The sequence below is a fragment of the Amia ocellicauda genome, chromosome 6 (genome assembly GCF_036373705.1).
Source record: "Amia ocellicauda isolate fAmiCal2 chromosome 6, fAmiCal2.hap1, whole genome shotgun sequence".
In the NCBI taxonomy this organism is placed as follows: domain Eukaryota; kingdom Metazoa; phylum Chordata; class Actinopteri; order Amiiformes; family Amiidae; genus Amia; species Amia ocellicauda.
Window position 1 is genome coordinate 47,583,818 of NC_089855.1, and position 16,166 is coordinate 47,599,983.

General features: G+C 43.9%; 2 protein-coding genes across 2 annotated transcripts in view; one reads left to right on the top strand and one right to left on the bottom strand.

Moving 5' to 3' along the window:
• The window catches only part of LOC136751621 (heme-binding protein 1), a 7,422-nt gene extending 1,724 nt beyond the window's left edge, over positions 1-5,698 (top strand). The window contains exons 2-4 of the mRNA XM_066707372.1: positions 4,332-4,470; positions 4,580-4,760; positions 4,865-5,698. Of these exons, the coding sequence (XP_066563469.1) occupies positions 4,332-4,470; positions 4,580-4,760; positions 4,865-5,042 (498 nt within the window). The 3' untranslated portion in view covers positions 5,043-5,698. The remainder of the gene's footprint in view (positions 1-4,331; positions 4,471-4,579; positions 4,761-4,864) is intronic.
• Positions 5,699-6,064: 366 nt separating this feature from the next.
• wbp2nl (WBP2 N-terminal like) lies at positions 6,065-11,831 on the bottom strand. Its single transcript, XM_066707371.1, has 8 exons — positions 11,685-11,831; positions 8,882-8,990; positions 8,626-8,764; positions 8,422-8,514; positions 7,749-8,024; positions 7,368-7,481; positions 7,168-7,247; positions 6,065-7,067 (listed from the first exon to the last, which is right to left on the bottom strand). The coding sequence occupies exons 1-8, from the start codon at positions 11,741-11,743 to the stop codon at positions 7,011-7,013; spliced, it is 927 nt and encodes a 308-aa protein (XP_066563468.1). The 5' UTR covers positions 11,744-11,831; the 3' UTR covers positions 6,065-7,010.
• Positions 11,832-16,166: the final 4,335 nt, after the last annotated feature.

The window sequence follows — 16,166 nt, forward strand, 5'->3', positions numbered from 1 at the left end:
GGCAGTGCGGGGCAGCGGGGGCAGTGGCGCTGCTTGTATTGAAGGGGTGCGTGACAGTATGCGAGTAGACGTGCGTGTGTCAAACGCGGTGACAGCTCTGTACATACAGGACTACTACACTGTACTGATCGCACACGGGAAACAGCCCGCAACTGAAGCTGTTTTACATCAGAGGCACCTAAACAAGTCTCACAGGAGCAAAATTAAAATGCCACCCAAAAAGAGGCGCAGTGCCAGGTCTGCTGCGCGGGGGAGGTTTATCGGCTTATCGCAGCCAAATACTACACCCGGCTTATCGACGTATCGCCAGCATATAGCCAACTGCACCCGGGCTTATCGATGTATCGCCACCTTATACTGAACCCGGTTTATAGCGACTTCTCACCGCCATACTGCACCGCGGCGGCTGGTGTGTGTCTATAGCGCAGGTGTAGCTGAGGGGTGGCTTCTGTCAGGCTGGGGTCCAGGAGCTGACCTCTGTTTAGATGCACAATTTTGCAAACAATCCGTAGAAATAGAAAAGATTGATGTAATATTTAAAAGTGGCTAGAAAAGAAAGAAAGAAAGAAAGAAAGAAAAGAGACCGGACAGTAATCGAGAGGATTGTATGCATTTATTAACTGATTTACTCAAACAGGTAATACTGGAGGAGGAGGAGACTGATGATCTAATATTACAAAACGTGTACAAACATAGCCTGCATAGAAAAGACCGGATTGAAAACACATTAGAAGTTATACAGATAAAATAATACACATACTTTACGCTGTATCTGATAAGGGTCCCACAAACAGATAGTGGTCGGTAAACAAAATTGACGAACGTGGGGACAATTAAGCAACTTTAGAGCCGCAGCCTGAGGAGGAAATTAAACTGACAAACAGTGTAGTGGAAAGTGGAAATATAGATAAACAAGCATACTCCGACTTTAGGGACCTGGTTACAACGGCAATACAGAAACAGCTTGAAAGTGCTCTGTTGTTTGGCAGAGTAACACACCTGCAAGACCGAGACAGTTGCGCCTCGATTATCGTGACACATGCGCACGTAGGCCGGCGCCTCATCATCCGGCTCCATCCACACCTTTCTAAACCAATACAACCGGCCCAGGCCGACGGCTGGCTGCTACTGCGCATGTGCACAGCGGGGAGGCGCTGGTAGACAGGGAGGATGGCTGCGGCCCTGTGGGAGGAGTTCAATCACGGGAGTGCAGAAAGAATCGCATTTCACCCAAAGTCGGCGAGCGCAATTAATTTATACACATACTGGGGTGAAAGGTGAACTGTTAACCAGTCGCCCTTGTGTATAAACACACAGTACAGTAGTGTCATACACCGTGCTGTTATACACTATACAGTCAATATTACAACATACCCCTGACAGCCAATCAGCAACGAGGATTTACAGGCATTCTGTAAAGTAGTATTTAACGTCACTTTGTCTGCATGTGAAAGTACTTATTGCATCATATATCATTGAACGTGTGGCATTTTTACAGTAGTGTGCAGGTCAGTATCAGTGGCAGTGTGCTAGCTGAAGCAGAGGCAGCACAGGTTAAGAGCAGTCATGTGTCAGTGACAGTGTGTGACAGGCCAGCGGTTGTGTAACACAGGCAGCGCAGTGTCCGTGCTGCAGTGTAAGGCAGCACTGTTTAAATATGTGTATCTCAGACTGATATTGCAGCACGTAGTTTAGCACAGCAACAGGAGTGTTTGTTGGATACAGCTGATAGTGAATCAGTTATTCAGGCATTAAAGAGTGCGTAAGGGACACGGGTGTGTAGTATGGGACTGGGGTGTGTAGTAGGGGACAGGGGTGTGTTGTAGGGGACAGGGGTGTGTAGTAGGGGACTGGGGCGTGTTGTAGGGGACAGGGGCACATACAACACATTACAAATTGCCGTACTGCTACCGTTACTGTTAGTCATAATGATGATGATGATAATGATAATAATAATACTACTTATAGTAATAATAATAATTAATACACAACTATACAATTCCAATGTGTTCAAACCAGCTTGGACTCAGTCTGTATTGGACAAGAAGATACATTTTATAGTATTCTATATATATATATATATATATATATATATATATATATATATATATATATATATACACACACCTAAAGGATTATTGGGAACACCTGTTCAATTTCTCATTAATGCAATTATCTAACCATCCAATCACATGGCAGTTGCTTCAATGCATTTAGGGGTGTGGTCCTGGTCAAGACAATCTCCTGAACTCCAAACTGAATGTCTGAATGGGAAAGAAAGGTGATTTAAGCAATTTTGAGCGTGGCATGGTTGTTGGTGCCAGACGGGCCGGTCTGAGTATTTCACAATCTGCTCAGTTACTGGGATTTTCACGCACAACCATTTCTAGGGTTTACAAAGAATGGTGTGAAAAGGGAAAAACATCCAGTATGCGGCGGTCCTGTGGGCGAAAATGCCTTGTTGATGCTAGAGGTCAGAGGAGAATGGGCCGACTGATTCAAGCTGATAGAAGAGCAACTTTGACTGAAATAACCACTCGTTACAACCGAGGTATGCAGCAAAGCATTTGTGAAGCCACAAGACGTACAACCTTGAGACGGTTGGGCTACAACAGCAGAAGACCCCACCGGGTACCACTCATCTCCACTACAAATAGGAAAAAGAGGCTACAATTTGCACAAGCTCACCAAAACTGGACAGTTGAAGACTGGAAAAATGTTGCCTGGTCTGATGAGTCTCGATTTCTGTTGAGACATTCAGATGGTAGAGTCAGAATTTGGCGTAAACAGAATGAGAACATGGATCCATCATGCCTTGTTACCACTGTGCAGGCTGGTGGTGGTGGTGTAATGGTGTGGGGGATGTTTTCTTGGCACACTTTAGGCCCCTTAGTGCCAATTGGGCATCGTTTAAATGCCACGGCCTACCTGAGCATTGTTTCTGACCATGTCCATCCCTTTATGACCACCATGTACCCATCCTCTGATGGCTACTTCCAGCAGGATAATGCACCATGTCACAAAGGTCGAATCATTTCAAATTGGTTTCTTGAACATGACAATGAGTTCACTGTACTAAACTGGCCCCCACAGTCACCAGATCTCAACCCAATAGAGCATCTTTGGGATGTGGTGGAACGGGAGCTTCGTGCCCTGTATGTGCATCCCACAAATCTCCATCAACTGCAAGATGCTATCCTATCAATATGGGCCAACATTTCTAAAGAATGCTTTCAGCACCTTGTTGAATCAATGCCACGTAGAATTAAGGCAGTTCTGAAGGCGAAAGGGGGTCAAACACAGTATTAGTATGGTGTTCCTAATAATCCTTTAGGTGAGTGTATATATATATATATAATATTTTTATAGTCTACCATTGCTGAACTGCCTGCTCATTAAAGGGTTAATTGTTTAATTACCCTCCTGTCTGTACTTGCTTGCTCTCTCTCTCTCTCTCTCCCCCAACTGCTCCTCCCTCTGTACTGTGCTGTTCTGTATTGTAGACACAGGTGGTATTTATATAGACTGGTTAATGGTAATTTCAATGGTCAATGTCAAACAAGACATGAAGGATCTGGAGTTTGTTAAGACAGGGTACTAATTAAGCTTAATTAGGCTGGCAGGAGCGAGGAGGCAAGAAGAAAGAGGTAGGAGGCGTTCTGAAGAAAGTTGAGAGAGAGAAAGAGAAAGAGATGGAGGGGGGAGGTAGAGAGCCAGAGAGAGAGAGAGAGGTGGAGAGAGACAGAGATAGACAGAGAAGGAGAGAAAGAGAGAGTGGAGCAGAGAGAGAAATAGAGCTGATAGTTGACATAGTGTGATGGGGGGAGGGCTGCGATGTCGTTGCCAGCAGCGACGGGAGACAGGCGGGCTGCTGAGAAGCCACTGAGGCAAGATGGAATAATGATGTCACACTGAGCCATGACACACACCACCCGCCCTCCCTCTCCCTCTCCCTCTCCCTCGGTCTCACCCTGTGTCTCTCTGAGTCAGTGTTAATGTGCTGTAGTGTCCAGCAAGTCAGTCAGTGTTAATGTGCTGTAGTGTCCAGCAAGTCAGTCAGTGTTAATGGACTGTAGTGTCCAGTCAGTCAGTCAGTGTTAATGTGCTGTAGTGTCCAGTCAGTCAGTCAGTGTTAATGTGCTGTAGTGTCCAGTCAGTCAGTGTTAATGTGCTGTAGTGTCCAGTCAGTCAGTCAGTGTTAATGGACTGTAGTGTCCAGTCAGTCAGTGTTAATGTGCTGTAGTGTCCAGTCAGTCAGTGTTAATGTGCTGTAGTGTCCAGTCAGTCAGTATTAGTGTATTAACGCCTGTCTCTGTCTCACTCTCTCCAAGGGGGGGGTCAGTTACGAGGTTCGTCGATATGAGGGGGGGCGATTTGTTGCCGTGGAGACAGAGGGGCGGATCTTCGATGAGGCAGCGGGGGAGGGGGTGGGGCGTCTGCTGAGATACGTCGGGGGAACAAATGACAGAGGTGAGAGGGGGAAAATGAGAGAGAGAGTTCAATGCCCTGTACTTTATGATAATTACTGTAATAGAACACCGTATAGAAATGTGCACCTTTCCCCCCTCCCTCTTGATAGGTGTTGGCATGGGGATGACAGCGCCGGTTTCCATAACGACCTTTCCCCGTGACGACGGCTCCCTGGCGCGGCGCTTCGTCATTGGGCTGCGCATCCCCAGCTGCTACCAGGACAACCCGCCCGTTCCCACAGATAGCAGCCTCCGCATCGAGGACAGGCCGGGCATGACCGTCTATGCCCTGTAAGAGACTGACCACTGCCTTACAGGCACTACTGACTGACCGACCGCTGACTAACTGACACACTTTGTGTCTCTCTCTCACCCTCTCACCTCTCCTCTCTCAGGCAGTTTGGGGGCTATGCAAAGGAGCTGGACTTCCGCACACAGGCGGCCCGGCTGTGCTCTGCGCTGGGGGACAGTGCCCCCTACCAGCGGGGGCTGTGTCTGTGCTGCGGGTACGATCCCCCCATGAAGCCATACGGCCGGCGCAACGAGGTCTGGCTGCTGCAGGAGGAGCCCTAGGCACTGGGGGGTTCTCTGTCTCTCTGAACTGGGCTGGAATGGATTGAACTGAACTGGACTGGACTGGACGGGACTGGACTGGAGAGTGGATTAGACTTTACAGGATTTGTATTGGACTGGATCAGAATGTTTTGGCATTAATATGCTGGACTGGACTGTATTCAACTGGGCTATATTGGTTTACAGTGGACTGTATTGGACTGGATTGGATTTGACAATAGAGGACTGGATGGGACTGGATTGCATTGGACTATACTCGAAAAAACTGGACTGGACTAGGCTGGGAGAGATTTGAATTCATTAAGAAATGATTAGAATCAAGACAATCAAATCAACTGACAGCTGACAATCACTGCAACTGACGGATCAAATTCTTAGAGCAAATGGATGGATAGATAGGTAGATAGATATAGATGTACTGTAATTTATATTATTGCAATTTTTTCTGCAGCTACAAAGTCTATTTTTCCAGTGTGGAGTCTGTGTCTGTGACAGCTATGAAGAAATGAGCTATCAATTATATGTCTTATTATGATTATTATTATGTACAGTCCAGTCAGGGACTCTGCAGCCGTCCTGTCTAGTCCAGTGTCCCTTACCCACTGTACTGTGAGCGCTTCTCAATTAAAGTGTGCTATCAAGCAATCTGCACCACCCACATGTCTGCTGTGCTCAGTGGAGTGTCCATCTCTGTTCCCCTGTCTCCTCTTACCCCCGTCTCTGTCCTTCTTCTCTCCCTCCCTCTGTCTGTCTGTCTGTCGGTCCCCCATCTCTGTCCCCCTCTCTCCTGTTTGTCCTTCTCTCCCCTCCTTCACTCTGTTCCTTTCTCTCCCATTGTTTCTGTCCCTCTTTCCTCTTTTCTCCCCCATCTCTGTCCATCTCTTCCTACCTGTCTGTCCCACTCTTTCTATTCATGCCATCTTCCCCTCCTCTCACTCTAATACCTCCCTCTGCCTCCCTTTCTCTACCTCTCCAGCCCCCTCTCTCACCATTCACCAACAACAACATGATTTACAATAAAGTACATAATCATAAACTTTATTATGAACCATAATTACAATACTTAATTACAAATGTTAATTATTATTGTTCTTGACAAAAGAGAAAGCTAAGTTTACATAACAGTTAAGAGTGCTGCATGGCTGAACTGGGAATGGTGAGATCAGGAACTCAAAGGACAGACAACTTCTAGATTTTCTTTCCTCAGCAAAATAAAATAAAAACTAAACACAAATGACAACAAATACCCATAAAACCCAGACAACAACAAATTGAACTATATTAATGAAACATACAGACATTCCTAAAGTCTCTCTTATGGGGTTTCTGGTGCTGGTAGGATATTTTAACTCACACACTCAACTCTTTCACACACACTCACTCACTCACACCTCCCTCCCACAATCCACAGGCCTGCAATGAGAGACATATAGAACACCTCTGGGATAAGCTGGAATTGCATTAGAAACTTGTGCTATACTGTACACACTGCACACCTGGTCTATATAGACTGTACACACTGCACACCTGGTCTAAATAGATTGTATACACTGCACACCTGGTCTATATAGACTGTATACACTGCACACCTGGTCTATATAGACTGTATACACTGCACACCTGGTCTATATAGACTGTACACACTGTACTCCTGTCTATATAGACTGTATACACTGTACTCCTGGTTTATGCAGACTCTGTACACTGTACACCTGGTGTATATAAACAGTACACACTCTGTATTAGGTCAGACTCAGTATAAATTATATTACACAATATTCAAACTGGTTTAAAAAAATAAAAAATAATCCAACTTTCCAGCAAGTTGATTTCTTAGTGAAATCATGTATTGCCACCCGCTGCCTGCCTGCCTGCCTGCCTGCCTGCCTGCCTCTCTCTCTCTCTCTCTCTCTCTCTCTCAATAGGGGGAGTAAATTGATTAATTGAATATTGAGCCGATCAGCTGGTCTAATTGTTCTTCTTCTCTGGGTTGGGGGCGTATGGGGCATAGGGAGGGGGCTGGTCCTGAAAAAAAAAAAAGAGAGGGGAGGGGGGGTTAATGCAGTGAATCTAGAGACACTGACATGCATAGAAGAGACTGACCAAGAGAGACAGACCGACTCACCATGGGCATATAGACACTGTGAGGGTTGTTGGGGTTGTAGAACGCACTGGCTGCAGCCTCCGTTGCTTTAGGGTTATTACCTGAGAAGAGAAAGAGAGAGGGAGAGAGAGAGAATGAGACACACGGAGACAGAGAGAGAGAGAGAGAGAGAGAGACACACACACACACACACACACACACACACACACACAGATTCTTACCTTGAGGGGGGGTCCAGCCAGGGGGGGCAGTGGGGAGGGTAGTAGGGGGGCCAGGGTAGGGCGGCGGGGGGGGCATGTAAACCGGGGCCATAGGTGGAGCTGAGGGATAGCCACCTGCAAAACACAGCACACCATTCAGAGAGGAGCACCCTGCTGGGGCAACCAATCAGAGAGTTGGCAAAGAAATCGACCAATTCTGCAGCAGTTATCCAAGTGAAAACACTACTAGTGCTTCCAACAACAATAACTAGAATTAATAACAAAAACATGAATAAAATGAACAACAAATAACAATATTAATAACAATAATTAATAACTAACAAAAATATTAGCAATAACAACAATAATCATAACAACAACAATGACAGCTCCAGCTCTTACCTGCTGCAGTGGCAGGGTAGGGATAGCCCATGTTGCCCTGAGCCAGGGGAGGAGCTGGGTAGAAACCATTGCCCTGAGCCGGTGGGGGAGCTGGGTAGAAACCATTGCCCTGAGCCGGGGGGGGAGCTGGGTAGAAACCATTGCCCTGAGCCGCAGGGGGAGCAGGGTAAAAACCATTTGTGGGGCCAGGGGGTGGGGCATACCCACTCACCGCCCCACCAGGAGGACAATAGCCGAAGACAGGACCCCCATTCTGGGCTGGGGGGGCTCTGGAAGCTAGAGAGAGAGAGAGAGTTATACACTACAGTCCATTAACAGTGACTGACTGGGCACTACTATTATGATGGTAATAAAGTAACTATACAGTAGTCCTAACACATTTTACAGTGTACTTGGGTGCATTACGTTGTGCAGAATGTCATCAATCAGCGCAGATCTGACCAGCACAGCAATTCATTTTCACAATCTATGACAACAGTCTGAATAGTGACTGCATCCAACGGTCTATTTAAACACACTGTATGCAGTTATTTGACTATAACAATAGGCTACTATACGTGTGAATATTATAATCAGTGTTGCGCTGCCTCAGGGTGACAGTGTTGCCTATATAAAAATATATAGAGGCCCACAACTGTCACCCTCATTTGACAGAGACACACAAACTCCTCACCATTTGTTGCCACTTTAAACATGAGTTGTCCAAACTCTATAGCCCCCCCACTGGCGAAGGACATCTTGAAGCTTGCCTGGCCCTCCCAGCCCCCTGCAGGACGACACAAGAATTACAGAATTACGAAATCAGTGCATCAATCAGTCAATGTGTGCGTGTGTGAGTGTCAGTATGTCAGTGTCAGTCACACACACACTCACTGACCTCCTGGCTCAGCGCGCACGGTGCCGCGGATGTAGTTGGCATTGAAGACCGGCTGCTCTATGCTGCAGTTCTTCACTAGGTAGAATGGGAAGACAAAGGAGCGCAGCCCCTCCCCTGACCCCTTACTGACAAACACCATCTGAGAGAGAGAGAGAGAGAGAGAGAGGACACAATGTATTATTAGTACAAGAAGAGAGGAAGACAGACAGACACACCCTGTACGGGGTGAGACAGACACACAGACAGGCAGACCGACCCTGTATGGGGTGAGGTACACAGTTCCTTTCCGGCTCCCACGCAGAGCGTCCGTCTTACAGGTGACGTCACTGAAGGAGAGCTCCACATCCTTACACTCCTTCAACACACTGTGAGAGAGAGAGAGAGAGAGGAGGGGGTACAGCGACACATATTTGTTCAGGTTGTTTGTCTGTGTAGAAATGTCTTGTCCTCTGACAATCACACACTCCCTCTCTCCAATTCAAAATTCAAATTCAAATAATCTCTATTGGCATGATGCTCTGCTGTTGCCAAAGCTTTAAGGGAAAAAATAATACAGAAAAAAATACAGATCTTAATAATAATACTTATAATATTGCGGAACAAATATATATTTTTCTCTTCTAAATCAACAATGCCTTCACTCCTCTTCCCTTAGACGATGACAGTGTGCTGCAGGCAGACAGGGTGTCACACACTGTCCCTCAGTCTATGGCAGGCAGGGTGTCACGCACTGGCAGACACATATTGTGCTGCTAGCTTGGCAGTGCGCTGCTCCTCTCCCAGTTGGATGGGGACTTTATTGTGGTCTGACAGGAGGTAAAATTCTGGGGTTAGTTTTTTTATTTGTTTAGGCATGCATATTTTTGTGTTTGTATCTCTCTCTTCTGGATTGGGATAATTAATGGGAAAACTCCCAGCTTGGCTGTGCATGCATTATTTGGGGTGTTTCTGTGCACTTTATTATAATTTCTTGGCAGATGCCTGTATCCAGGGCGACTTACAACATGAGTGCAAAACAAAGTGCAAAAATACAGTTAAGTAAAAGGCATCAATCATTACAAATTCACAGGCAAGTACAGTAAGTGAGGTCCTACATCCTGGACGGTGAAAGCTAAGTGCTGTCAAGATGTAGGGTCACAGTCAAGGGCTACGGGAAAGGGAGCAAGGAGGAGAACAATCAAAAACACAAGAAGCATAATAAAGCTCTGTGAAGTGCTATCTAATGGGGGTTAAAAGGAATAATATTATAATGTACTCTCTGAAAAGATGCGTCTTGAGTAAGCGCCGGAATGAGGTCAAGGACTCTGCTGTTTTGACTTCGGTGGGCAGGTCGTTCCACCATTTAGGGGCCAGGGATGAGAAGGAGCGGCTCTGGAGGAGGCAGAGCCTTGCAGAATGTTTTTACAAAACTCCATGTGGAGCGTCTGTTGGGCATTTGTCCCAGTTGCTTGCGTTTGTATTCAAGGTTGGTTTTCTGACCTCATTATCATACAGTAGAATGGGCTGAATTATGCTATTAAATAGTTTTTAACCAAATTCTGATTGGGGCTTTGATGTTGGAAAATTGACTTTTTATGGCGTAAAATGCCTTGTGTGCTTTTTCTTTTAGTTTTGTTATAGCCAGTCTGTCTTTGATGCGTTGATTGCGAGACCCAGATGTGTATATCCGCAGCAGTGCTCTAGCAGGGTCTTCCCCAGGGTAAGCGGTACATTTTTCCCCGAGGTCTGGATTTTCTCTGGAAGATCATGTTTGCCTTGTCTCTCTCACTCACTCCGTATATTCTCTCCGGCATGCACCCATATGTAAAAAGATTGATAATAATAATGGAGAACAACATTTTGGCTTAAAAAGTACTTCATTGTCCAACAGCAACAATACTAAAAAAATATTAATAATATTAATAATAATATTAATATTAATAATAATAATAATAATAGGCCAGGACCCCGTTCCTCGTAGCTGCTAGCTGAGTTAGCCAGATAACTTTAAGGATAACTTGACAGAAGTCTGGCTTTTTCCGTTTCTCAAATCAATCGTAAAATCCAGCTGAGGAAATTAACATAGGAGAGCCTGATTTAAAATGATCGGATTATGTCTGCCAAGAAATTATTCTTATTAATGAACTGAATCCGGCTGATGAGACTGAATCAGCTGATCCATGAACGGCCCGGCTCAAACCCCGCGACTCTCTCCGCTGTAGTGCTGTGTTTACATCCGGGATCGAGCCTTACTGACAACCCACCGAAGACGGGCGGCTGACCTAACCAATAAAAACAGGGCAAATAAAGCTCAACCAATCAGACCCCAAGACGGGCAAGATTGACAGGAAACAGGACTCAAACAGCGCCCAATTAGAAACAGACGCCGGCCAGAAAAACGGACGGGGCGGGATAGTAAACACTACGCATTGTTTCCATTAGCGAAGCATTTCAGTGTGGATTCCCTCGGGAAATTAAAGTCCACAATCCATGTCAAACGCAAAGCAAAGACACCCGTCCGCTCAACACAGGGCTCCCAGCCACCGAACCACGGAGACGGCATTGGTCTTTTTAAAAAGGGTTGTCTGCGGACAGGATATCGGTGGAAAAGTTCACAGACTGGGCCTAAGAAAAGTGCAGGCTGAGCCCCGCGGGGCCGTCCTGCTCGCCGGTTACACAACCGCGCAGCCCGCCTGCTTACAAAACAGTGTCGGGAAACAGCGCACTTCCGTCCGGCGTCAGCGACGGCAAATCCCCGTCTGATTGGGTTCGTTTTAAACAGTAAACACACAGATCAGCGCCATGAGCTGAACTGAGCCGTGTAAACAGCACAGCTCTTGTCTTTGTCAATACGGTGTTATTACGGTCATGTGACACTGGCTACAGTACAGATGCTGCCGTGAGGAACACAAACACAGCGGAGGACGGGCTGCTGCGCCGTGTACACACACACACACACACACACACACATAGTGTTACACACTGTTACACACACACACACATAGTGTTACACACTGTTACACACACACACACATAGTGTTACACACTGTTACACACACGTCAGCCGGCGGGTTGGTTACCTCTCTCCGTTGTTGATGAGGACGCCGCCGGACTGCGAGTGATTCCTGTTGAGCGCCATGGTGGCCGATACTGGAGAGTGACAGACTGGACTAGAAACACAAACACAGACACTCCCCCTCCCTCCCTCTCTCTCTCTCTCTCTCTCTCTCTCTCTCTCTCTCTCTCTCTCTCTCTCTCCTCCCTTCGTTACTCAGGCTGTCACGTCAGCTGTTACGTCAGTGTAGTGACGGCAGCCCCATGTCAGAGCGGCGTTACTCTGCACGTTTAAGTACATGTAATACCGTGTAACTTTTTTTTTTTTTTTTTGTTCCTGGGTAGTAAGTGTTATTTTCTAATTGCTTATACCTCAAAAGTATAGAAAATTGCTATTATTCCCCACAAACTTTGCTTTTGTGACCAGGACAGTGATATTTTGAACTGTAACTATTTCCAACGAGGAAAAGGGCGAATTTGTGTCTTTTCGTTCACATAAAGTCAGAAAAAAACAACATATGAATCCAAATTAACATGTATTTATACTAAAGTAAATTACAGTATAATCGTAAATCTCGAAAAACTACTCACTTTTAAATCTTGTGTAGTCATTTTTCTATTTAGTATAAAAAGCCAGGGAACCAGCGGAACAACCGTTTCGGTTCTCATTTCAGTTTCTCTTATGGGAAAAAATATCCCATACTTATATCATGTATCACGATTCTGCAGGGATGGGCAGGTTTAAAAAACAACAACGACATTTTCGACATGTAATGTATTCCCACTATGTAGCTCCAACTAACGCACAAAGGAGGGGTGCGTTGTGCCTCAAAATGTACAAACTGACTCAAATAGCAGATCCTGTAAGACCGTACTTTAGACGTGTGTTTAGTGACATGGAGAGATTGGCAATGTTAGGGCATGGTGCTCATGGTGTTATTACGAAGTCACAGATCTGTGCAGAGAGTTTGGCGAAAACTTGGCCTTCAGGGGAAAACACTTCAGCCTTGGGTCAAGGGATGACGGTATTGGTGGTTACAGTGCAATGTTACATGTAATTCTCCCACAGCATTACAACTCAGGCGAGCTCGGTGTTTAGGATTACGGTAGTACCGTAGTATAGGTCCAAATGCCATTTAAATTGGCATATTGATTCGTATTACAAGTTAAAATATAGGCTATGGGATCGCAATTAATGGCTGGTTGCAGTCGACATGTCACCTGGATGGACGCTTTCACAATCAATAATGTATTGCCAATTACTTCACTGAAGCACAAAGGCCAGTGGTTCCCAAACCGGTCCTGCGGGACCCCCTAACTGCTGGTTTTTGTTCCAACCGAGCTCTCAATTACTTAATTTAACCCTTAATTGAACTAATAATGTCCTAAATCAGAGTCTTATTATTATTTTAAACAGTAAGGGTTTTACGTTAAGCATAGAATTATATTAAAAAACGTATTTAAGAAACAACTATTTTCTTACACATTTTAAAAAGTAAAATGTAAGCAGATTGTTACTTCAATTAAGGTTTAATGAAGTAATTGAGAGCTCGGTTGGAACAAAAACCAGCAGGGTAGGGGGTCCCCCAGGACCGGTTTGGCAACCACTGCACTAAGCGCTTGCCCAGAAACTGCGTGCTGATCGCTGATAATGGCCATGTTCAACAAATACCTACGTTTCCAAGAAACTGCACAGATATTATTTTGCTTCTGTCTGAAAAACTTCTAATAATAATAATAATAATAATAATAATAATAATAATAATAATAATAATAATAATAATAATAATAATAATAATAATAATACCGACCTAGTATCCTACAGTTACTACAACCTACTACTACACTAAGAACTTATACAACGTTTTGTCATACTCTTGCCTTGCACTACTAGCACTTGTATTGTTTATTTGATTTCCCCTATGCTCCCTCTCCCTTAGCTCTTAACTTTGACTTAACATCTTGTCTGCACTTATCAGCTTTTACAATCTAGGATGTAAGACCTTATATATTGCTTACTGTATCTCCTACACTTGTGTAAATTCTAAATTTGTAAAATGTATTATGCCTGAACTGCACTGTATTATTATTGTATTGTACTGTATTGCACTGTATTATAGCATTTCGTATAGGTACTTTGCAGGTTTTCTTCAGCTCTCCGATCCCAGAGAAAATCAATAATGTCTGTAAGGAAAAATGCAATTGCTGAAGCTGGGCAAATTCCACCATGATAAATTCCACAGTTTAAAGTCTCACCAAACGTTCTTGGGTATTGTCCTAATTCACTGAAGGTAAACGCAGATGGCAGAGCAAAGGTGGGGTCCCTGGTATCAATAGGAACAGAAGGTTGATAAGGACACACATATCAAAAGCTATTGATAAGGACGAGTAAGGAGACAGTCTGTCTCTGTTGGTAAGGATGAGTTAATCAATGCTGAGAAAGGTATGGGTGAGGGGAACGGGTGAGCGGTTACCCTGGAGTGTGGGAGAGCGGGGTGAGGCTCCATTGTCACTTGGTAGCTAATAGGCAGCTGCCATTGGATACTCTGGTGGGTGGGGTGGTCACTCTGTAAAGTGGAGTTGGACAGGGGTTCAACTCATAAAAGCTGACTGGTCCATAAAGTCTTTTTATTAGTTTTGCCTTGCTGTACCCGGTATACTTGTATACCGTGATCTATATTCTGTAATAAATCACATTGAACCTGAACTGTCTTAGTTCCAGTCACTGCTACAGGAGGTTCCATTTTCTTACAATGTCCCTTTCATCAGCCATTTCCACACCTCAAGCCATCCATACGCAACCCATGGATTTCCTATAGGAAGAGGTGTGTTTAAAAGTCGCACTTCGGAGTTTTAAAGTCGACATTCTGAGTTTTTTGTTTCTTTCACGTGGTTCCAGGTAGGACTGTCCATGCAAAATAATAATAATAATAATAATAATAATAATAACAACAACACATAAAGTAATAAATAACTAAATCAATGTTTAAATAAATACATAAATAAATGTTGACAAATACATACGTGGACATTGATCTTTAATTATTTTAAAATTCATTATTTCGTCTATTTATTTCAACATTTATTCATTCATTCATTCCAGTATTCATTGATTTATTCAAATATTTATTTCACCTTTATGTATGTATTTATTGATTTGAACATGTATTTATTTCCCGTGTGCAGCCCGCTTTTTCCATTTCTCAGTGCGCTTTCACAGTTCGAAGCATCATCTCTAGTTTTGTTTGTGACAACTGTCAATCATCGCCAGTGGGCGGGATCCAGAACGCTATTGGCTGTACAAGGAGAGTCCCGCCCCCCGCGGCAGGGAACTCAATCGATGCCGATGCGGGATCGCCAGACCCCTGAGACCCTTCTTCCCTGCGCACTCGCTGTTAACTAGAGAAGCGACAGCGTCACTCACATCAGCATTTGCGACCAATGCAAATATAATATTACATTAGCCTGCAGAGAATACATGAGCTAAGATTCACATTGAACGGGAATGTAAAGAATACGAATTTTCTTGAAAGAATAATATTTTAATGTCACCGCTGTGCTACGTATGATCACTCAAAACGCATCTTTTCAGACAGTACTTGTAATTTAGCCATTTATTCTCCTGTAAAACTGCACTTATACAACGTTTTGTCATACTTCTTGTTTTTGCATTGCTAGCACTTTATTTTGATTTCCTCTACGCCCCCTAACCCTTAGCTCTTAACTTTGACATCTTGTCTGCACGCATCATCTTTCACAATCTAGGATGTAAGACATATATATATATATATATATTGTTACTGTATATACTTGTGTAAATTGGATTTTGTAAATTGCATTAAGCCTTGAACTGCATTGTATTATTGCACTTTGTATTGCTCTTAAATTTTGTAAGTCGCCCTGGACAAGGGCGTCTGCTAATAAATAAATAATAATAATACCAAACTTCCCAGAGCATCCATGCCAAAATTAAAAAATAAAAATCTCAATGTCCATGTATTCATTTATTTATTTAAACATTGATTGATTTCAACATTTGTTAATTCCTGTATTTATTTAAACTTGTATTTGTTTATTTTCTCTTTGAATTTATTTTTAATTTGGGCGTCTATAGTCCTCTATACCAAGGCAGACCCTAACTGTAAGTCACACTTCGTGAATCTTTGAATGTTTTAAATATGTAAGCACATTTTAATTAGGATAAATAGTATTATTTTCACTTTTTATTTTTTATTGTTTATTTATTGGCAGACGCGCTTATCTTTTTGCATAACTGCATTGTAAAACACACTTTCTTGATTTTGTCTTATTTCTGACCACTTGTGAAAGTAGTTCAGCTCAGTGTAAGGCAATCATTTAAAGTTCAATATTTTCACTGTGTTTGTGTTTTTGTATTTTAATATGTATCGGCTTTACGATTATTAATTATTTTGTTAATGTGGTTTTATAGCGTTTATGTTTTTCCAGGGGTGCGGCTGGGGGCGCCATATGCCCTTTATAGGTTTCCA

Coding starts and splice junctions, on each gene's coding strand:
- wbp2nl (XM_066707371.1), bottom strand. CDS start 11,743: ATGGCGCTCAACAGGAATCACTCGCAGTCCGGCGGCGTCCTCATCAAC. Junction 8,025..8,421: donor GTTTAAAGTGGCAACAAATG/GTGAGGAGTTTG, acceptor CTCTCTCTCTAG/CTTCCAGAGCCCCCCCAGCC. Junction 7,068..7,167: donor ACAGTGTCTATATGCCCATG/GTGAGTCGGTCT, acceptor TTTTTTTTTCAG/GACCAGCCCCCTCCCTATGC.